General features: G+C 33.4%; 1 protein-coding gene across 1 annotated transcript in view; it reads left to right on the plus strand.

Annotated features, from left to right (window-relative positions):
- The window catches only part of XRN1 (5'-3' exoribonuclease 1), a 112725-nt gene that overhangs the window by 39620 nt on the left and 48953 nt on the right, over positions 1-24152 (plus strand). The window contains exons 16-25 of the mRNA XM_012724964.1: positions 820-989; positions 1881-2001; positions 2097-2195; positions 5813-5916; positions 9326-9457; positions 15211-15373; positions 16401-16514; positions 18584-18682; positions 21052-21167; positions 21723-21869. Coding sequence (XP_012580418.1) covers positions 820-989; positions 1881-2001; positions 2097-2195; positions 5813-5916; positions 9326-9457; positions 15211-15373; positions 16401-16514; positions 18584-18682; positions 21052-21167; positions 21723-21869 — 1265 coding nt within the window. The remainder of the gene's footprint in view (positions 1-819; positions 990-1880; positions 2002-2096; positions 2196-5812; positions 5917-9325; positions 9458-15210; positions 15374-16400; positions 16515-18583; positions 18683-21051; positions 21168-21722; positions 21870-24152) is intronic.

The raw sequence follows: 24152 nt of genomic DNA on the forward strand, positions 1-24152 counted from the left end.
ATAGGATCTGGTAAAACAGCCCCCAGTTTACATATTTATTCTTCCATATGGAGTAACAGCAGAGTGTTCCTTTTTAATTTTATTTTTAATTTTTTTCCTTCTATTTTTTAATTTTCAAAATGTCCTTTTTTAAAAAAATATTTTAAACCATTGAGAATCTGAGTAGAATTATGATAAGTATATGTTCATTTGTAAGTTCTACATCAGTGCAGATTTTATAGAGATTAATGCTCCATAAATTATGATAAATTATAATAATTATGATAAATTCACATTTATAATTTGATTCTCTCCTTTTCTTTTGTATACTTAAGTGGCTACTGATTTAGAGAAATTTGCAGTGGCAAGCTATCTTTTAGAGATCTTTGAAACAATGAATAGCACATCAATTCTTCATGTAATAAGATGTGAAAGAGTTTCATTGGTTATGATTTTTCTTTTTTAAAGATTTATTTATTTATGCATACAGAACTGAGGTACAGGCCAGAGGTGCAGGGGCTGTGAGAGGATTCACTAGACAGAGTGAGAAGAAGAACAGGCAGATTGACTGAAATACACTGTTGAGGGGGACAGCAAGGAAACAGGAGAGGTCTGCTGCGCCGTGTGGGTCACCTCCCTGGCTGGGCATCAAACTCATGTTGAAGCAGCTGTGGCTAGCTTGGTAGTGCTGCACTATAACCTGTTGCACTACCAGGGAGGGCCTATGGTTTTTTCTCTTTCAATAAGCAAATTATGATTCTTTATGGGGAAGATTTGTTCTGTATGTTGAGATTACAGAATTTTTATGCTTTTTAACATCATTTTTTCGTTTGTATTTAGAAGCGATTATTGGAAGCTATGGAAGCATGTAACCACTCCCTCAAAAAAGAGGAGAAGAAAAGAAACCAACATAGTGAGTGCCTAATGTGTTGGTATGATAGAGACACAGCATTTACCTACCCCTCTCCATGGCCAGAAAAGTTCCCTGCCATAGAACATTGTTGCACAAGGTAATGTTATTTAGTGACTTTTGAACAACAAAGAGCACCCCTACCACCACCAATAATAATAATTTTTTTTCATTGTCTTTTTGGAGAATTAAATTATTTATGACAGTTGTAATCAATAATTCTAGAATTTACATTCAATTTGGCAAGAGTCATAGTATATCTCTTAAAATTGTTTCTCTAATTCTCTGCTTTGTGAAATTATGCTTCAATTTTGTTAGTGTTGTTTTTAGAGTTTTAATCTCTCTCAAGAGGATATGTAAATTGTTTTTGTTGCTAATGATTGCTCCAAGGGTTTTTTGACATATTCTTACTTTATCTTATATACTCAACTACCTAGCTAGAAAGAAGAAATTAAGAAATAGAAGAGTTTCCCTATTTTCTTGGTTCAAAACATTTCTTTTTCCTCTTCCTTATTAAAATGTTTCCTTGTTTTTTCTCTTCCCTTACCTTCTGTCCAAATAACTTATCCAGATAGCAGTTGAATTGCAGATGGAAAGATTATTTCTCAGTTATGATTTTCCCTTTTTTTAAATAAAGAGAAACATGAAGTAGACATTGTAAAATGTTTGTTTTCCATTCTGGGTTAGAACATGGAGAACATGGAGATTTGTAATAAGCATTATACCTCCCTTTATTATAAAATTAAATTATATATAATTTTTGTTTTAAATTAATGAGGAAAACATTTACTCAATAACCTACAGGCATGATTGTGAACAGAATAACAGAGAATCTTAGTAGTCTTGCTGTTTATTTTCTTAGTTTAATGATTATATTATCATCCTCTTGTTAAAAACAATGACCACTCTTGCAGAAATATTCAAGGGGGTGTTGAAAAAATATGATTGCTTGCTATGAATTTTAAATTAAATGTCTTGATTTATTTTGTAGGTATAAAATAATATCGTTAGATGCTTGGCGTGTAGATATAAGCAAGAACAAAATAACCAGGGTTGACCAGAAAGCATTATATTTCTGTGGATTTCCTACTCTGAAACACATCAGACACAAAGTCAGTGGCTATTTATTTGAGAATTTTTTCACTTTATTGAATGTGAAGTGATTATGGACAAAGAGTTAAATAAAATTTTCTGAATTCATTTAAAGTTTTTTTTGAAGAAAAGTGGGGTTCAAGTATTCCAGCAAAGCAGTCGTGGAGAAAACATGATGTTGGAAATCTTAGTGAATATAGATTCAGATGAACTTGTAAGTATTTTATTTACTATGCATTTATTATGTGTGTATTAGCTATAAAGTTATTGTAGCTGCCAGTGTACTCACCAAAGAGACATAATTATTCATTAACTCTAAAAATTTATAGTAAATAAGAATAAAATAAAGAACATTTATGCAAATTAAAGTGCATGTGTAATTGTGACATAATCAGAAATAAAAATGAAAAGTAGATGAGTTATGTAAGCTAAAGATTAAAGCACAAACCTCTGCATGAGCATAGGATAGAGCTGTTGCTAAAAAAGAAGTTAGGACAAAGAGAAAAGGAAGGGAAAGTCATACTAATTTAAAGAAATAATGTGATTTAGGAATAGTATTAAAAATTATATGAATAAATTTTTCTTTTTTTAGAATGAATGTGATGTATTTAAGGAGAAGGATTAGATAAACCTGACTGGAGCCGAGGACTTGTGTTGGTAAATAGTGGAAGATAAGGTTGAAAAAACAGATTGAGGCCAGATTATAGAGGACCTTGAATGCCAGACAAACTCAGAAGTTTGGGGTTTTTTTCATAACTTTTATCTTGAATTGGATATTTTCATAAAGAAAATTTGGTGACAATATTATTTAAGTGTACAAAAGAGAAATGGAAGAAAATAAAAAAGCAGGCCACTTTAGAGGGTGTGGTTAAAGAAGCATTAGACAGTAAAGATGTAACCTTTACTGTGGAAGTGGTACTAGAGCTAGTGACTAAGACTCAGTTTGACAAGTTTCATCATTTGTTCAAATATAGGGGATGAAAAGAGGAAGCAGACATTAGAAATAACTAAGGTATCCAGGCTCATTAACTAGAAAATAATTACTGTGGACCGGAATAGAGAATTTAAAATGGAAAAGTTGCTCATTTAAGGGAATTAATGACAAATGATGGTATTTTAACGTATTACTAAGACTTTTAATAGGAGCTGGTCTGCTACCTTTCTCAACAAAGATTCCCCAAGATATTTAAACCCTTACTCCCTAAGACATCCATTTTTATATGACTTTTCTTCTAAGCTTATAAAAATGTGCTAATTATGTACTATCTTTGGGAGAATTGAAAATACTTAAGTTGTTTTTTGTATTCAATGAGAAAGACCTTTGTATACAATTTAATGCCTGTAACTAGAGCTAGGAGGGAAAAAGATATAGATATATAGATATATGTAATCAGCAAAGATGTAATGACTGTGATACATTGGGGCTCATTTTCTGAATAAAAAGTAGATTATAGAAGCATGGAATAGGTACCAGGTGCTGCATATAGTTAAAAAACTAAAGTACCAGATTTGTGGTTTTTATACTTTTAAGCATTTTTTGTTGGCCTTTCAGAAGTCACTCCAATATGTTGGTAGAGACAGAAATCTAGTCTTAAGGATTGAACTGAGACTTAGATAGATGGAAAATAGAGTATTTGAAAAGAAGGCTAGCAACATAACGGTAGGTGGAAAAGAGGAAACTCACCAAGCAAAATCCATCTAAAAGATGGGAGATGCAGTTAGTAGATATAGAGACCTTAGAGTCACCTAGAGGAAAGGGATATTTCTGATGACAAAACCTATGTGAGGTAATAAAGGATTTCATCTAGGGCTTAAGTAAAAAAAGATTAAAGGGAAAACTAGGAGAATGAAATTATTAAAAGGATAAATAAGGGGATCAAGTTGTGAAGTTGAATCCTATTTTATTTATCATAATAATTATTCTGTTTTATATGTTTAAGTTAAGAAATACCTATGTATAAGTAAAATTAAAAAAATTATCTTCAAAAAGCCTAAAAATAGTCACACATAATTGTTCAAGAAATGTTTGTTCATAACGATTAAGCATAATAAAAAAATTAAAATAAATTTGTATTTAAATTTAAATGAAGTTGTCTAACCAACCACTAGTAATAATGAAGATATAATAATAATTTCTTTTTAAAGCTAGAGTTTTTGCTAAGTTTTTTTTAAAGATTTAATTATTATACATACAAGAACTGGGGTGCAGGCCAGAGGTACAGGGAGTAAAAGGATTCACCAGAGATAGTGGGGAGCAGAAGAGGCAGATCAACTGAAGTGTACTGCTGAGGGGAGCAGTGGCCAAGACAGGAGAGGTTGACACCATGTGGGTCAGCTCCCTAGCTGGGGATTGAACTCAAGCTGCAGTGGCTGTAGATAGCTTCATAGCGCTACACTTTAACCCTTTGTGCCACCAGGGAGTGCCCTGCTTAAGATATTTTATACAGTACATTTATTCAGTTTTAGGTAGCTTATAAAAGCTTTTGTGTATGTTATTTATCCTCAAGTAATCATTGTTTATATATTTGTCTTTCTTACGTAAGAAAACTGAGACTAGTGGGGTTAAATGATTTGTCTAAGTTTCCATGATTAAAGAGGTAGATAGCAAATTTGGACCCATGCATGATTCCTAACTTTTAGTTTAGTGTTCACTTTACTAACCACAAAATGAAATGAGATTTCTTAGATTCTGCTTTATACTCACTGATAGGAAACAATGATATGACCATTTAATATTTGACCCTTTTCTAGACATTTCTGCTAATTTTAATTTTCTCAGTTTCCCTGAAAAACATAAGCAAGATATGAAAATGTTAGAACATAGAATTTTACATCTGGTTGGAATTTTGTAAAACAACTTATCTTTCATTAATTTTACAAAGTAAAAATTTTAAATGGAGATTGAAAAAGGGACATACTCATTCACTCAATTAGCAGCAGAACTAACCTAGGCTAACCTAGGATAGTAGCAGTATTTCATAATATGGATAGAAATCAGTTTTATTGTTTCATTTTACTGAAACTTTTCTCAGCATGTCATTTCATTGAGGATTAAAAATCAATAGTTGGGCCCTCCCTAGTGGAGAAACGGGATAGGACGCAGCACTGCAAGCCAGCTGTAGCACTGCAAGCTAGCCACAGCCACTTCAATGCGAGTTTGATCATTCAGTCCCTGAGGTCCCTGAGGTGATCCACGTGGCGTGGCAGACCCCTCCTGACACATTCGCTGCTCCTCTCAGTAGTGTACTTCATCAGTCTACCTGTTCTGTTCCCCACTCTGTCTCTGGTGATGTCTCTCACCGCCCCTGTATCTCTAGCTTGTATCCCAGGTCTGTATGAATAAATAAATCTTAAAAAAATAAAATCAGTAGTCATTCTTTACTTAAAACTGTTAAGGTTTTAAGAAAGAAGAAGGCAAGCTTCCTTGCGTCGTATTTCATATTTCTAGTAAAAAAATTGGCAGAGGGAAAGGTAACCTTGGCAAACTTTCACACACTGACATTAAAGGGTGAAGAAAAGCAACTGGAAATTAAAAAGAAAAAAAACAACAGAAATCCTAGAAAGTATTCTGAAGAGGTAAACATACAATTGAGAAATGACAAATTAAGAAAACTAACTTTAACTCCAATTAAGAATAAATTGGAGTAAAGTTGAGAAGAGTAGGTACTGTAGTGAATAAATGACTTAGTAAGCAAATGATATGTATCGATTTCAACTAAGGTGGGGATTTTAGAGATGTTAAACACAAACAGACTTGTAAATTAACCTTGCTTCTGTAAAATTTCCTCATGAACCTGAAATACGGATGAACTTTTCTGTTTTTATTTTAAGAGTATTGAAAATGTGGCTTCATCAGTGCTTGGAAAATCTGTCTTTGTTAACTGGCCTCATCTTGAAGAAGCTAGAGTCGTTGGAGTATCAGATGGAGAAACTAAGTAAGATTTAACTTATAGTATGATTAACTTATATTTGCTTTGCTATTTCTTTTTATTGATGCTTTTTAAAATTGATTATAATTGTAAAAATGTTTGCACCCTATAGTGAAGAGCAAAATCCTCCATACACACCACTTAAAGGTAAACCACTATTATATATTATAACAATCCTTTTGAATTAGTGTTTTTGAGTCCTTTGGGTAGATTCCTAGGAGTGGAATTGTTGGATCATATGGAAGTTCCATTTTTAGTAACTTGAGGAACCTCCACACAGCTCTGCATAGTGGTTGAATCAGACTGCATTCCCACCAGCAGTGTAGGAGAGTTCCTTTTGCTCCACATCCTCACCAACATTTGTTGTTGCTAGTTTTGTAATATGTGCCATTCTCACTGGTATAAGGTGGTATCTCGTTGTGGTTTTTATTTGCATTTCCCTGAATATAAGAGATGTTGAACATTTTTTATATGCCTGTTTGTCACTTGCATTTCTTCTTTGGCAAAGTATCTTTTTAGCTCTTCTGCCCATTTTTTGACCAGGTTGTTTACTTTGTTTTTGTTGAGCTTCATTAGCTCTCTGTAGATTTTTGTGATCAGTCCCTTGTCATTAGTATTGTATGAAAAATTTTCTGCCAATCACTGGGGTATCTCTTTGTTTTGGCTAATGTCTCTGCTGTACTGAAGCTCTTTATTTTGATTTCATCCCAACTCTTTATCTTTTCCTTCATTTTCTTTGCTTTAGGTGATGTGTCTTTAAAGATATTACTGTCTTATATGTCATGTACTGTTTTGCTTGTATTTTCTTCTGTATGTTTTATGGTTTCAGGTCTTATGTCTAATTCTTTAATCCATTTTGAGTTGGTTTTGTGCATGATGTGAGGCAGTAGCCTAGCTTCATTCTTTTGAGTGTACTGGTTCAGTTTGCCAGCACCATTTATTGAATAAACTTTCATTATTCCATTACATATTGTTTGCTCCTTTATCAAGATTAGTTGTTCATATGTTTGTGGGTTAATATCTGGGCTTTCCAATCAATTCCATTGGTCTGTGTGTGTGTTTTTGTTCCAGAACCATACAGTTTTAATTATTGTGGCTTTGATATCTCCATTTCACTTCTTTTTAGTCAGGAGAGCTTGGCTATTCAAGGTTTCCTGTAGCTCCATATGAACTTCATCAATATATGTTCTATTTCTTTGAAGAATGTCATTGAAATTTTTATTGGAATAGCATTGAATCTGTCAATTTCTTTTGGTACGATGGCCATTTTGATAATGTTAATTCTTCCTTTCCATGAGCAGAGCATGTCTATTTCTTTGTGTCTTCTTCTATTAGCAATGTTTTATAATTTTCTTTGTAGAAGTCCTTTACCACTTTTGTAAGGTTTCTACCAAGTACCTGATTTTTTTTTGTTTCAATTATTAAATTATTAAAGGTGTGGTTTTCTTGATTCTTCTTCACATTGATTGTTTGCATATAGGAATACTACTGATTTTTTTGTGTTGATATTTTCCCTGCTTCTTTACTAAATTGGTTGATTATTTTGATTTATTGTTCTGTGGAGTTTTTGGGTTCTCTATGTGCATTATTATATCATCTACAAATAGTGATAGTTTTACTTCTTCCCCAATTGGATTCCTTATATGTCTTCCTCCTGTCTTATTGCTCTGGCAAGAATTTCCAGGATTATGTTGAAAAGCAGTGGTGAGAGTAGACTTCCTTATCTTATTCCAGGGTATAGGTCCTTTTCTTAATGCCAGTGCTATATTCTCATACACTCTAATTATGTCTGAGTCTTAACACAAATACAGTGATTCTTTCTACCCTGTTTTTTTTTTCCCTAAAATTGTTTTAGCTATGTTTGATGATTTCCCTTAATATTTTAGAATAAATTTTTCTTTAAATCTGCAGATTAAATCAAGAATATCTGAAGACTTTGCCATATTGAATCTTTTTTTTTCTAAGATTTATTTATTTTTGCATATAGAACTGGGGTATAGACCAGAGGTGCAGGGGTGGTGAGAGGATTCACCAGAGACAGAACAGGCAGCAGGACAGGCAGATCATGAAGTATACACTGCTAAGGGGAGCAGCAGGCGGTCAGGAGAGGTCTGCCTCGCCATGTGGATCTCCTCCGGGGCAGGCGGGAATCGAACTCATGCGGAAATGGCTTAAGCTTCTTAATGCAGTGCTTTAACCCTCTGCGCCACCAGGGAGGACCGCCATGTTGAATCTTTAATTTCTTTCGTCAGCATTTTATTTTTTCAACATACAGGTCTTATGCATATTTTGTTAGAATTTTTTTTAAAGATTTGTTTTATATTTTTATGCATACAAAAACTGGGAGTCTAGACCAGTGGTTCAGGGGTTGAGAGGATTCACCAGAGAGAGAGTGGGGAGCAGAGCAGGAGAATCTACTGAAGTACACTGCTGAAGGGAGCAGTGTGTAAGATGGGAGAAGTGTGTGGTGCCATGAGGGTTAGCTCCCTGGTGGGGATCAAGCTCATGCCACAGTGGTTAGTGGTAACTGATGGCACTAGACTTAAACCCTATACCACCAGTGAGGCCCCATGTTCTGTTAGATTTATGCCTAAGTATTTACATTTTGGAGGAGTAACTATAGTAACTGATAATTACTAGCTATAGTCAGTAACTATATTCAGTTAAAACTATTGTTTTAAATTTCAACTTCCCCAGCTTGTAAATACTTTTGTACATTTTTTTCCCGTGTGTTGATTTTATATCCTAAGATCATGCTGAATGTCAGCCTTTTTTCTTGGAACCTAGTCCACACATTTTGTAGAAGTCTAAATTTGCTTAATTGTTTCCTTTTCATGTCTTTTAACTTGGTACTCTATCCCACAGATTTCCTATAAAATGAAACTGCTATATGTAGTGACTTGATTAGAATCAAGTGTGGCAGGAATGCTTTTTTTTTTTTAAGATTTATTTATTTATGCATACAGAACTGGGGTACAGGCCAGAAGTGTGGGGGGTGAGAGGATTCACCATAGACAGAGTGGGGAGCAGAACAGGCAGATGTACTAAAATACACTGCTGAGGGGAGTAGCAGGCAGGTCAGGAAAGGTCTGCCACACCATGTGGGTTACCTCCCTGGCTGGGGAGCAAACTCATGGTGCAGTGACTGCGGATAGCTTCATAGTGCTGTGTTTTAACCTGTTGCACCACCAGGGAGGGCCCCAAGAATGCTTTTCATTTTTAAATTTTGATGAGACTGTTTAAAGTCCTTGTTCTAAAATTTATATCTTGTTTTTTGGGAAGTAGCATTTATTTACTGATTTATTTTTTGCTATTGCTATATGTAGAAACCTTTTCACTGTGAAGTCTCATACTGCTATAATTCCACATTGGCTCTCAAATTGGCGATAATATAATTTCTATTTTAAATTTTAAGGTTTTACTTGGAAGAACCTCCAGGAACACAGAAGCTTTATTTGGGAAGAGCTGCCCCACCATCCAAAGTGGTCCACCTTGGAGATAAGGAACAAACAAGCTGGACAAAAGAAGTGCAAGGAATCTCAGAACAGTGAGTGTCATTAAAAAGTAAAATCATAGAGCTCGAATCTAATGTAATGTCCTTGTCCTTATCCTCTCTGATTTTTTTCCATTTAGCATAGTAGACACCCTGAATACTGACTAAATCCTCATTTTATATTCTAAAGAAACTAATGAGTTGTAGTTTAAAATAATATCTGGTTAGCAACAGTGCCTTATTTGTCACTAGAATACATCATGAAGTTTGGGGGAGATCTCAAAACCATGTACCTCAAAATCACTTAATACTAGGGCTAACACATAAATAAATTTTAAGATGGATGGCATGGATTCTTTATGAAGGATAGTGCCTCTACTTTATCAGCATAAAATGCAGCTATTGCTTAACTTACGAATTTGTTATGGGACTGATAAGATCTCGTTTAATGTCTTCTGTTTCTTTGCAAAGTAGATACTGAGTTTAGCTATTGAAGATAGTGGAGGGAAAGGGATTTTTGTCTCCAGTTTGAGTTAAGTGGAGGAGGTTTGAAAATAGTTCTTGAGGAATATAGAAGAGTATCAATTGAACAGAAAAACATGATAGAATTATATGCAGTATTAAAGCCCTCTTTAAAGTTAAGGGTCATTAATTTTTAGCATTCTACCCTGTCTTTTGGTACTAGAGTTCAGTTGATCAATCATAGTCCTAGAAAAAAAAGCTGAATTTAAGCAACACTGGATCCTGCCAGTTAAGTATAATGAAAAGATAAAAAGACAAGGTAATTTGGAATGGTGACAAAGGTGTCACTGAAATTGTGGATAGTGGATGAGAAAGACAAGTGAAAAAAGTAGAAGACTAATAGTTCGGGAGAAGGTAGATGAGTCAGTGAACTGGAGCTCTCAATAAAGTTAAATTAGGGCGAGGAACAAAATGGTTGAATAAGCAGGTTGAATAGAGAAATTTTTAGGTAATGAGATATTTAACTTAGTGATTTAGAGGTAGAGATATAATGGATGATGTTAAAATACAAGTGATAGCCATGGGAATAGATGACTAAGGTGAATGGAGAAGGCTATCAAATATAAGAAAGTTGTGAAACTGGGGTACTTGTCCTTAGGTAGATCATATAGGCTTACATTGTCATCATTTGGTTAATGGTAGATGTAAGGGTAAAATGTAAGAATGGGTAGTTTTCTACCAGGGATTTGGACATCACAGATCACAGTGGATATACACTCAGCCCTAAAATTCGTGGTATGAACACAAAAGCTATTGCTTATGTGGGCTGCATAAAAGTAGTGGTGCTTTCAGTTATAGAGATAATACTGGAGTGAAAAGGTTTGGGAATTAAAGGATAGGAAAGAAAAATTCAAAGGATTACTTTAGAGATATCTTGGGGAAGATGATAAACTTAGAGGATAATGTGGAGGAGATCTCAAAACCATGTACCTCAAACAAGGGAGCAATGAATTGGCATAAAATACTGTTTTCAATAGTGAAAAACACTGAAACTGTTTAATATGTAAGTTCTAACTCATTTTACCAAGAAAAAGTTAAAAGATATTCGTTTGTAACTTAGAAAATCAGAGATAATTATTTTTTATTTAGTTCAAAAGTAGCCCTTAATAGAATTAATAACCAAAAAAAAATTTTAAGATGTATTTACTTATGCATACAGAACTGGGTTACAAGCCAGAGGTGCAGGGGTGGTGAGAGGATTCATCAGAGACAGAGTGGGGAGCAGAACAGGCAGATTGACGAAGTACACTGCTGAGAGGAGCAGGGGGCGGGTCAGAAAGAGGTCTGTCACTCCATGTGTGTCAGCTCCCTGGCCGGGGATGGAACTTATGCTGCAATGGCTTTGGAGAGCTTCATAATGTGGTGCTTTAACCCATTGCACCACCAGTGAGAGCCCTATTATGAAACATATTTTAAAAACTGTGACTGAGGGCCTTTCCTGGTGGCACAGTGGTTAAAGGCCAACACTAAAAACTAAAGCCACTTCAGCATGAGTTCAATCCCCACCCCAGAGGTGACCACATGGTGCGGCAGACCTCTCCTGACCTGCCCCCTGCTCCTCTCAGCAGTGTACCTCGTCAATCTGACTGTTCTGCTCCGCACTCTGTCTCTAGTGAATCCTCGCACCGCCCCTGCACCTCTGGCCTGTACCCCAGTTCTGTATGCATAAATAAATAAATCTTTAAAAAAAAAAAACAACTGTGACTGAAAGAGAAGAAAGAAAAAAGAAAAAAACAGGCTTGAAATTGAAATTAAACATAAAATGGAAGACCAAAGAGTAAATTAGGAAGGTATTTACAAAAAGTTGATTTCACAAGTAAATTGAGCAAACATAAAACAGTATGCACTGAATAACATAATTGATATATGCCTCTATTTGTTGGATTCTAAATACATTATTACATTATTTTCACTTTTTTATCATCTCTGAAGTTAAATGTGTTTTTGAATGTCATGACTTAATTGGTGGACTCCTTTTCTTCCTTAGTGGTACATATCTTACAATCAATGGTGTCTTATAAAGTGCAGGAAAAGCTGAATAAATTAAGGAATTCCAAATTTGGAGAACTTGCATTTCTGCTAGTATGTAAAAATAAAATCTAAACAATCATAATTATTTGAATTAATAGCTAAGGGTGAAATGCTACACCCCACAAGAAATTTTAAAATTATGTAGATTCCTAAATGATCATTTTTGGTTTTCTGGTTTTAATTGTAATTTGTACTAAAATGTACACACAGAAAAAAGTACAAGTCATAAATGTATTACTTGACAAATTTTCACACACCCAACCAAAATAAAAGAAATAAAACTGACAATTACCATTATCCATTATCCCTTATACCCTCTTTCAGCTGTTATCATCCACTGTTCTTCTCCTACAAGGTAAAATATTTTGATTTATAAACCCAGAGATTAGTTTTTCCTAATTTTTTGAACGTATATGAATCAATTCACAGAAAGTATATTGTTCTTGAACGTGACTTCTTTGGCTCATTATGTGGTCCTAATTCCCCCATACGTGTAGTTATACTTTGTTTTTTCTAATGATAGCATTACATTGTATAAATATAGCATACTTTATACTTTCCATTCTAGATGGACATTTGAGTTGCTTTTGGTGACTGCGTATGTATGCATTTCTGTTAGATACATATCTGAGAGGAATTACTGCTTCATAGGATGTATTTACTTTCAGTTTTAATAGACATATCCAAAAAGATTTGCAAAATGACTGTATCAATTACATTCCACTGACTGTTTATAACAATTTCTATTGACTCCTATGCTCATCGATACTTACTATTGTCTCTGCCATTTTAGCCATTTTAGAATGTAGTCATATTTTGTTTCAGTTTAATTTTCTTTTCCCTGATGACTAATGAAGTTGAACATCCTTTTGTATATCTGTTGGTCATTATACATGCTCTTTTGTGAAATGACTGTTCAAATATTTGTCCCTATTTTTAATTGACTTGATTACTGCTTATTCACTTCTAATTTTTCTTGGTGATATGAGTGATATGTAGTGTTAGCCTCAATTTCAGGTAGAAACTTTGAATGATTCATCATTAAATATGATTGCTATAGATTTTAAAAAGTCAATACATTTTATCAGATTAAGAATATTCATTCTATTCCTACTTGATTAAGGGCTTTTGCCACAAATAAATATTACTGGCTTTATGAGATATTTTTCTGTATCTGTCAAGATGATATTATATTTCTTTTTCCTGTTAACCTATTAAATTACATTGATTGATACTCAAATATTACTGTATTCCTGATTTCTTAGAATAAATCTGATTAGCTATAATGTATTATCTGATTTGTTGAAGTTTATTTAGGGATTTTTGCATCGACTTTCAGGCGAGAGATCAGACCATAAACTTTTTTACATAGAGTGTCCTTGTCAGCAACTGGTGTCAAAATTATCAGCTGAAAGTTAAAAATGCTAAGTGGTAGGATTCTACTAAATTTTCAGAAAATGTTATCAGAATGCTACATTTAAAATTTTTTTGAGAAAACTTCTGTGTCTAGGTAAAATGATGTGGCTAATATCAGACCAACCCTACCACCAAGGAAAACATTTTAAAAAGTTGCTATAACGGTATATATAACAATATATATATACACTATGTTATTTAATTCTATATCACATATCATGCAGTACACATACTAATGTATAGACATCTATAGAAATTAAAATTATGATTGTTTAATGAACTCAACTGATCTGAATGATAATATTATAGGCATATTGAATCAGTAAGCTAAAAGATAAAGCTGAGGGCCTCCTTCAGCAAATAATACAAAGCACAAAGATGAAAAAGATTTTGTCAGAATTTCTAATGCTTATATTTCAATAACATTTCATTTACAAGCACAGTAGCCTGATTTGGCCTATGGTCAGTGTCCCAACCATTACTTTAGACTGAAAAGCCCTAGTGAGTTTGACCTCTAATCTGTTTTCTGTCTCTGAATTTACCTGTTCTGCAAGTTTCATGTAAGTGGAATTATCCCTATACACAGTTGGTAGACATATAAACTGGTATAGTTTGTATTAGGTAACCTAGATTACCTTAAAAAACTGAAAATGGAAATGCTTTATTATGCAGCACATGAATACACACAGCAAGATGGTTGTCATCTACAAGCCAAGAGAAGGGGTGTCAGTGAAACCTTCCTTGCCAGCACCTTGATTAAGAAAGACTTTCTAGCTTTCAGAAGTATGAGAAATTTCTGTTTGTTTTTTTTTTAAGCCAAATAAATAAATGAAATTATATAATTGATTTTTTTTCATGTCTGGCTTCTTTCACTGAGCATGCTTTTGAAGTTCATAAAATTGCAACATGTATGTATACTTACTCTTTTTACAACCAGATATTTCATTGTGTAGATATACCACCCTTTTATTTATCCACTCATCTATTGATGAACATTTTGGCTAGTCCCAACCTTTTGGTTGTTGTAAGTAGTGCTGCTGAAAGCATTTGTCTTTAACATTTGTTTGTTTTCGCCAGTTCTTTGCATTTTGTACCTGGATGTAGAATTGCTATATTACATGGCAAGTCTTTTTAATTTTTTGAACAATTACAAAACTGTCTTTCACATTTTTTTTTTTTTAAAGATTTTATTTTATTTGTGCATACAGAACTGGGATACAGGCCAGAGATGTGGAGGGTGAGAGAATTCACCAGAGACAGAGTGGAGTGCAGAACAGGCAGATCAACGAAATACACTGCTGAGGGGAGCAGCGGGCGGGTCAGGAGAGGTCTGCCACGCCATGTGGTCACCTCCGGGGCAGGCGGGAATCGAACTCATGAGGAAGCGGCTTTAGATTCTCAGTGCTGTGCTTTAACCCGCTGCGCCACCAGGGAGGGCCTGTCTTTCACATTTTACATTCTCACCAGCAATGTGTTGAGAATTTCAGTTTCTCTACATCTTTTTCAGTATTTGTTCTTTATTTTGTTACAGTTATTCTAGTGATTATTATAATTCTAGGAATTCTTTTTTTTTTTTTAAGATTTTTTATTTTATTTGCGCATAAAGAACTGGGGTACAGGCCACCAGGGAGGGACGTAGGAATTCTTAATTATAATTGCATAGCCATTGAGAGAGGAAGCCACAAAGTAAAATAAGTAAAGCAAAAAGTCTTAAATTAGGAACCCAGAATTGCTAGCTTTTTATTATAATTTACCAAAGCATTTGATTAATAACTGGTACTTTGAATGATGAGAATCACTCCTACATATCTATATTTCTTTTTTATTCTTTCCTTTAGCTACATGAGAAGAAAAGGAATAATAATTAATGAAACATCTGCTGTTGTATATGCTCAGTTACTCACAGGTCATAAATATCAAATAAGTCAAAATGGTGAAGTTCGTCTAGAGAAACAGTGGTCAAAACAAGTACTTCCTTTTGTTTATCAAACTATTGTCAAGGTAAGTCTCTATCAGGTCTCAGTGGTATCTCGATGAACGTTATTGCATATTGTATAAACAAAAGACTATATTATGTTAATATTTATAATTAAAAGATGAATTCAACAGTAGATAATAGAGATTATTATTTAATTGAATATGTAATATTATAAGCTTTAAAAGAAGTACTATATGCTAGGTCACTTACTGTATGTAAAGTTAGGAAACAGGTGTGTGTGTGTCTTTGTTTACTTAATTAGAGGCAAATTCCAACGTTAACACAAATCCTTGCATATTTCCATTTTTGTTCTTCAAAACTGTGTGCCTGAAATAAATTAGTAATTACTGAAGACATTTGTTTTTATGTTTATAATCTGAGGTTAACATAGTTAGTGATTCTATAATTTTGGGAAAGCAGTATAGTGATTAAGAACATATGGTACCTAAGTGGACTTCTTAACTGTATTACATTAGACATAATTCATCCCCTTTCTGTGCCTTAGTTTCTTATGTTGCAAAAAAGTGTTAATAATGGTCTTTGCTACAGATGGTTGTTTTGAGAACACAATGAACTCATACATGTGAGAAGTACCTAAAATGCCTGGAACAAAAGCAGTTAATAAATGTTAGCTACAGGGCCTCACCTGGTGGCGCAGTGGGTTAAAGCACAGCGCTATGAGCCTATCCACAGCCACTGCAGCATGAGTTCGATCCCTGGCCAGGGAGGTGCTCACGTAGCGTGGCAGACCTGTCCTGACCTGTCTACTGCTCCCCTCAGCAGTGTATTTCAATACATCTGCCTGTTCTGCTCCCCACTCTGTCTCTGGTAAACCCTCTCACCCCCTGTACCCCTGGCTTGTACCCCAGCTCTGCAAGCATAAATAAAGAAATCTTTTTAAAAAAATTTAGCTACTAGTATTTTATGTGGAAAATCCTCACATTTGATATTTGCAGACAGCATATTAATCCCATAGAGAAAAAAACTTGATGTCCAATCTATAGATATTTTAACTGTGATTGATTTTCCTTTATATTTTATTCCACATAGGATATCCGTGCTTTCGATTCCCGTTTCTCCAGTATCAAAACATTGGAAGACTTGTTTCCTCCTAGAAGTATGGTCTTTATGCTTGGGACACCCTATTATGGCTGCACTGGAGAAGTTCGTTCCAGTTTTTGTTCCTAATTAAATTTGTTTATGATTTCAAATTAATACAATTATTTAACTTCTTGCCTAGATGTACAATTTCTAACTAAAGGGGGGAAATGTGGATGAATTCATTCCTCTAACATGAATATAATCTTCAAATATATATTAAGTCAGGCATGGGGAAAAGAATTCAATTTTGTGATTCTTTTTTGGTTGTATTTATTGTGATGATATAGATAACACAATTTTGAAATTATTTTAGATGTCATAAGGTTGATTGAATTTGTAAGTGTGCATGCAAATATGAACTGGGAAAATGCAAGAAAGAAACTATGGTACATATTAGAATTGAAGATATTAAGTGAACTCACAATTTCTAAAATATGTGTGTGGGTATGCACATGTGTGTATATGTATGTACAGGTATATGCATATAGACACACGTATTTATAATGCACACACATACACAATGTCTATATATGTGTGACATGTGTGTATACATGTGCATACACGACATGCACACAATTTTCATACACTTGTGTGCACATACATGCACAATGCATATATATCTATGTATACACAGGCGCACATATTTTAGAAATTGGTAGTTAACATTAATATCTCCAACTCTAATATGTATCACAGGTTCTTGCAATTTCCCAGTCCATATTTGCATACTCGTGTGTATATAAATATATTTTCTAGCTCTGCTGATTCAAAAGAATGAGGAAGAAAGATACCCTGATAACAGGGAACATGTGTAGTATGCAGAATTGACCTTTAATTAGTAACTACAAAAGTTATTTGCTTCTGTAGTTGTAATCTCAGATATAAAGGCACAGAATTTTCTAATGCATACCTCACTAAAGGATCAGAGGTTTTTAGAGAAATGACTGATTACAGAGTTGGGACAGGAAAGTAAAAAATGAACCAAAAAGTAAAGAAGTGCTTATAAGAATGATGAGAACATATCATATAAACAAAGGAAATCAGGTTGATGAGACTCCTCTTGGCCAAATCTGGGACAGTTTGAATACCAAAATAGTTAAATCAAATTAAATTAAGTCAAATTAAATAAAAACAATTAAACTACTGAGGATAAAATAGGAACTCTGGTTCCATAATGACAATATATGCAAATAAATAGGAAAGCTTTTGCTTATCATGTCAACAGTAAGTGTGAAGAGTGCTTGAATCAGAAAACCATCATTTTAAGCCGTATTTATAATAAACATTGGATAAGGAAAGAATAATCTTAGGAAGCTAAATCTGGGGATAAAAACACATCTCACTTATGCACTAATGTGGCTGAGGATATGTAATCTTAACCTAATCAAAAGGAAATATCAGAGAAATATGCAATGAGGAACCCTTTTTTTCTCTTAAAGACTGGTAGTAAAGAAGGAATAAACTGAATTTTTCAAACTTTCACTGTTATCAAAGACAAAAGAAAGACTGTGTATATAATCTAGGTCATAGGAGGCTAAAGAAGTGTGACAATTCAGTACAATATCTGTCCTAACATAGATCCTATATTAGAGGAAGAAAAGAGTTCTGTGAAGACTAACAAATTAGAATGTATACAGAAGATTAAAGTATTATGTCAATAAATTTATCTACTTTACGACTATACTATAATTATATAGTAAGATATCCTTTTTAGAAAATTTAGGACTAAGGAACATAATGTATATAATATGCCCTCAGAACTTTCAGAAAAGTAATTATGTTTATGTAAATATATGCATAGAGCCCAGTATTAAAGCAAATGGAGTAAAATGTCTATAATAGTTGAATTTGGGCAAATTCTTTGGCCTGTTTTCAGTTTTGAAACTTTTTAGTAGTTTGAATTTTCTTGCAAATAAAAAGCTAAATTTTTAAAAAGCCTAGTTGGCAGCTACGATAGCAAGTATACAGTGACTCAGATTTACAAGGATAGGATATTGTAACCCCTCCTTACAAATTCAAAGGGAATTTATTGTCTTACTCTACTTCAGAAATATGCACACTACTTAACTAAGTAAAAAATATAAAATGTAGTGAAATAGATTGAAGCTCTCTGATTTATTTTTCCCTCCCAGGTTCAGGATTCAGGGGATGTGATTACAGAAGGTAGGATTCGTGTGGTTTTCAGCATTCCATATGAACCCACTCTTGATGCTTTAATACAGAACCAGCATGTGAGTACTACATCCATATGATTTAATTTAGAACTGATGAACTCTCAAAACATTAGGCTGTTTTTGCTACTTCCTTTGAATTTATTGTAGGTATTTAATTTAATACTGATTAAATCCTCCCATAGTTGCATCTATTATTATTTAGAAATTGGTAGAATCTGCTCAAAACTTCATGCTGATATTCAGTTGGAGGGATGACTGAAATCCCTTCATTAATCTATACTAGTTATGGGTTAGAATGAACAAAAGGAAATCAGTGAATATCTTCAGAGAAAAGGATACCAAAAATGGATCTTTTTCTCCAAAGATGTTCATTGACCTCCTTTTATTTTTCTATGTTGTATTAAGGAGATGGTCCTGACTGATAGCTGTCATTTGATTAAGAACTTGACTAAAATTAATTAATAGTCAACCAACTGTTACTACTTATGTGTTGTGTTCTCTAATAAAACATAAATGTTTACATTCTGTGAAAAAAATTTAAGGCACTAGACTTCAATATACACATAAGGAATTTTATGGAAAGCAGAGAATTCTTATCAAGTTTCTTTGAGAGAAAGAATTCAGAAAGTGTAGTCAAGATACAAGAAGGGTAACCCATTAGTCCAAGAAGCTGGAGCTATGTTTAGGGAGTCAATGAGGGTGGAAGAACTTGTGTTCCTTCATCCTAGCTTTTTCTAGATCTGGAAGAATCTGCCTACTTCTGCTATACAGTATTGATAGATATGCCTTTTCCAGTGTATTTTCTTTCTCTTTACATACCTTCTTTAACTTTTGCTCAAGCCTTCTTTGGTTACCTGAATGTTCTCAGCTTTTTAGTTTATATTTTCTAAGCTATTTGTGATTATTTTAATTCATTTTCAGTTATACCATAATGTGATATTTCTGAAAAGAATATTAGCATTGTGGACAGAACAAGTATATGTTAAATGGGACTGTCTTATTTAACAGAATAGTTGGCATACTTGGGCCCTGGACAATATGTGCTAGTAGCTCATGCCACTTATTGTTCACTTAATGTACTTCTATACACATTTTCAGATGTTTATTAGAAAGGTATTGTAATAAAAAAAACTACTACCTTAATTATACTTAATACTGTATTATTTCTAAGTCTGATAATATTAATGAAAAAACTGCATTGCATTCTTTACTAACACATAGTGACTATGTCCTAGGCCACCAGAAATATCCATTTGGGGGTTATTATAAACATGATCATCTTTAAAAAATGATAGATGAATTAAGTCCTTACCAGTCAATGGAAATTTTGTTATTAGTGAGACAATAAGTTCATCTTACATATAAATATAAAATATACTTAAAATTCATGCAAATATGAATATAGCATATGAATATAAAATCCATATAAAATAAATATGTACTATCATATACCTAACATTGGAAGTATATAGTAGTTTGCCCTAATTAATAGTAGACTTGTGAGTAATTTGCTTTATAGTAAAAATCATGTGATTATATATTTTTTTAATTTGGCAATTTTCAGTTTCTTTTAAGTATACAACTTAGAGGCTACATTTTATTGACTATTAATTACAAACCTATACAGCTTTTTGTTTTCATATATAGTAAATATTGGGGAAATGAATATTACTTACATCTCTACATGCAGGACATTTAATTTTGCTCAGTAAAAACTGACAATAACATACTCAAGTTTTAATGCAGTGGCATTAGTAAGGCCTGGTGTTATTTTGGGTATGTATTAAATCCTTCTTGAAATATAATTAGTAAAAATTATAATAATACTTGCCTGCAGAATTTGCCACTTAATATATACAATAGAGTTTCTTTTTTTTTTTTTTTAAGATTTTATTTATTTATGCATACAAGAATTTGGGTAAGGCCAAGGTGCAGTGGGTAAGAGGATTCACCAGAGACAGAGTAGAGAATAGAACAGGCAGATTCACTGAAATACACTGCTGAGGGAAGCAGTGGGTGGGACTGGAGAGATTTGCCATTCCATGTGGGTCTCCTCTTGGCGGGGGGATCAAACTCATGCTGCAATGGCTGCAGGTAACTTCACAGTGCTGTGCTCTAACCTGTTATGCCAGCAGGGAAGAGTTTATTTCTTGAGACAGTTTCACAAACTATAATTCTTCCCCTTTTCATCCGTCCTTGAGAATTCTGTCCTTTAAGGAGACAGAAAAGCAGAAAAATTCTGCCTACAGATCCTTTTATAAAAGTGGTGGGGGTGGGGAGAAAATGGATTACTTGCTTTTGAGAATCTATACATTGCAACAATCCAGTAGTTAGTGATAATTTGAGTATCTCATATGTAAAGGTAAAGGAAATAACATTTATTGCCTTTGTTTCCATAATTGACTGTTTTGTTTTTATATTTAAAGAAATATTCTATAAAGTACAACCCAGGATATGTATTGGCCAGTCGCCTTGGAGTGAGTGGATACCTTGTTTCAAGGTTTACAGGAAGTATTTTTATTGGAAGAGGATCTAGGAGAAAGTAAGTTTATGTTAGAGAAATTTACTTACAGTGGCAAAAAAAAATGATAAAGATAAAAATGGTTGATATTTCAGTATTTATTTTATTAATTGTTCTGAATTTTCCTTTAAAATTATGAATAAATTCTCTGATGGTGATCTTTCATCTAAATGGCACTTGGTTTAGATGGTTGGAAAGACAGTTCTCATTTTAGTGACTAATAAATTGAACCTTGAAAAAAGGTATCAAAAGGTGTGTGTGAATCTCAGTAATATTTCATTCTCCTCTCTATATAACCTATTTATGTTTTAACTTGGGTTTTGAAGCCTTTCCTTTAGTTTTTCAATTACAGCTACTTTGGAAATTAATCATGATAATTAAAATATAGAAGAACTCTGCGGGGATTACAATTGAGATGAAAAAAATGTACAAAATAAACTGATGTAAAAATAAACTGTTATAAAAAATATATATATATAGAACTGCCCCCCCCCATTTTTTTTTCTAAGAATTGAAAGCAAAACTTTTTATTCTTTGAACAAACTTTTAAAACTTATGTGTGTGGTTTAAATTCAGCCCTCATGGAGACCATAAAGCAAATGTGGGTTTGAATCTCAAATTCAACAAAAAAAATGAGGAGGTTCCTGGATACACTAAGAAAGTTGGAAGTGAATGGATGTATTCATCTGCTGCAGAACAGCTTCTTGCAGAGTATTTAGAGAGGTAAGTGCCAAAGGAGATATTAGCAGGAATTCAAAACTTTTGAAGGTAATAACTTTATTGTGTCTTATATCAGTTTTAGAGAAAAAAATATTTTCTTTAGTCATATGTGACCTGTGTTATATATTAAAACTTAATTATGCCTTTAGCTAAAATAGAGTAGAAAAATGCTGCACTTACATTACTTAACATGAAGTTATGATGAGATGTGGTCTCCTTTTAATTAAAATTTTCCTTAGCTCGCCTTCATAAGTTCCTAACACAGTAATTTCTGCATGTTTATGTCAGTAGTAAAAGAGTGTTGTTATGGATAAGCAAAACAGCTTTTGACATAATACTTTTGTCTGAGTCCTAAAACTCTACAGTAGATAAACTATTCTAGTATTACTGAATATTTTATTGCTAAGAAGGTCTAAATAATCAACATGCCTTCACTTTTCATTATAAAAAAATAAGAAAACTGGTACCAAAATTTCTTTCTTAGTAGGAAAGATTTACAGGAAGTTTCTTTTCACTCACAGTTGAATATTCTTTCCATGTTCCTTCAGTTTCCAAGCTCATATTTGAGGATCATTGTATTAGTTTTCTAGGAATGCTATAACAAAGCATTCCAAATTAGATGACTTAAAACATTAGAAATTTATTATCTCACAGTTCTGAAGACAAGAAGCCTAAAATCAAGGTGTTCACCCATGGGGGTTTTCCTCTGAAAGATTAAGGAAGAAACTGCTCCCTAAATTCACTCCTCTCACTCCAATCTTCCTTTTTTCTTTTTCCTTAAACATCTTTGTTTATTCAGTTTTCCTTTTTCAGTTAGTGTTCTCCCTATCTTCACATCACCTTTTCTCTTTGTATGTCTAACTTTGTGTTCAAATCTCTTCATTTTAATAGGGACAATGCTCATATTAGATTAAAACCCACCCTGATGATTTTTATAATAACCTTGTTTTCCAAATAAAAGTTACATTCTTAGGTACTAAGAGTTAGAATTTTAACATATCTTCTTGGGAAAGGAGGAGGATACAATTCAATTCTGCATTTCCATTGGAAAGTTTATAGTATTCTCTTCACTTCCCTATTTTTTAAAAGGTAGTATTTCGACTACTTTTTCTGGATTTTTCATGTGACCTGTGTATTGATTTCCTACCATGAAAAAATGAAACTTCAGCCATCTTCTACTACACTTACCCCCAAATCCTCCCCTCCTCCTCACAATAGTTTTCTCACAGTTTTTAATTAATCTGAATTTAAAGTTTCCATGATTAAAGTAGCAATGTTAATGGTCACAGTTGGTGATTAGTACAATGGTCACAAACCTTGCAGAGTATTAGGATTAAATTTATTTCTTATACACCTTTTTCTTTTCTCTGCCTTGTTTATTCATTTACTTATCATCTAGGGTCACACAATCATTCAGCCCTAAACTTTGTCACAACTAGAAAATTTAGTACAGTCAGACACACTGGGTAATCTCTCAGTCTCATTTTTCTACCCACAAGCTTCCTCCTAAAACCTGTCTTCCTTCCTTCTTCAGTGTGAATTAATCATTCTGCACAGCATTTACAGCTCTTTCTAGAGTTTCACCACTGTCATCCTAGGAATTCCCAGCACCGTTATTCTATGTAGGATTGCTTCATTTCCTGTCATTGCTGTTTCTGTTTTATGTTGCCATTTTGATGGAGCACTTACTTAGTAGCTTCCCAAAAAAGTTTCCATATCTGCTTGATTGATAGCTTGCATGCATGTGGAATTCAAGATTAGAAATTCTTTTCATTTACAAATTGAAAAGAAATGCTGCAATCTTCTCGTTTCCATTGCTGTTGAGAATTCCTGTGCCATTCTCATTCTGAATATTAATGTATGATCTGTTTTAATATTATGAAATTATTTTAGAATCTTCCCTTTAGCAGTGCTGTATAATAATTGATGTGTATTGGTGTGGATAATTTTTCTTAACCTTTTACCATTTAGCCTTCTCAGACTTGAAACTGTTGCTCTTCCATTCTGTCTTGTAACTGTCTTGTATTATTTCTTTTGTAGTTTTCCCTTTCATTTTTCCTGTTCTTTCTGCAACTCCTCTTAGTTGTTTTAGCAACTCCTTTTTCATAGTGTCTTGTTGTTATAATGAATGAGTTATCATTGTTGTTCTCTGTTTTTCTGTTTCCTCCAAATTGCTTTTATGTTTCTTTGATATGGTCTCTCATGTTAAAGGCTTTTTTTTTTTTTTTACTGCTAGTTCTTTGGTGTCCAGTTATGTTTAAAAGTGAGACATTAAAAAGTTAGTTA

This window comes from Condylura cristata, unplaced genomic scaffold (assembly GCF_000260355.1).
Source record: "Condylura cristata isolate star-nosed mole 26May11 unplaced genomic scaffold, ConCri1.0 scaffold00014, whole genome shotgun sequence".
NCBI classification, from domain to species: Eukaryota; Metazoa; Chordata; class Mammalia; order Eulipotyphla; family Talpidae; genus Condylura; species Condylura cristata.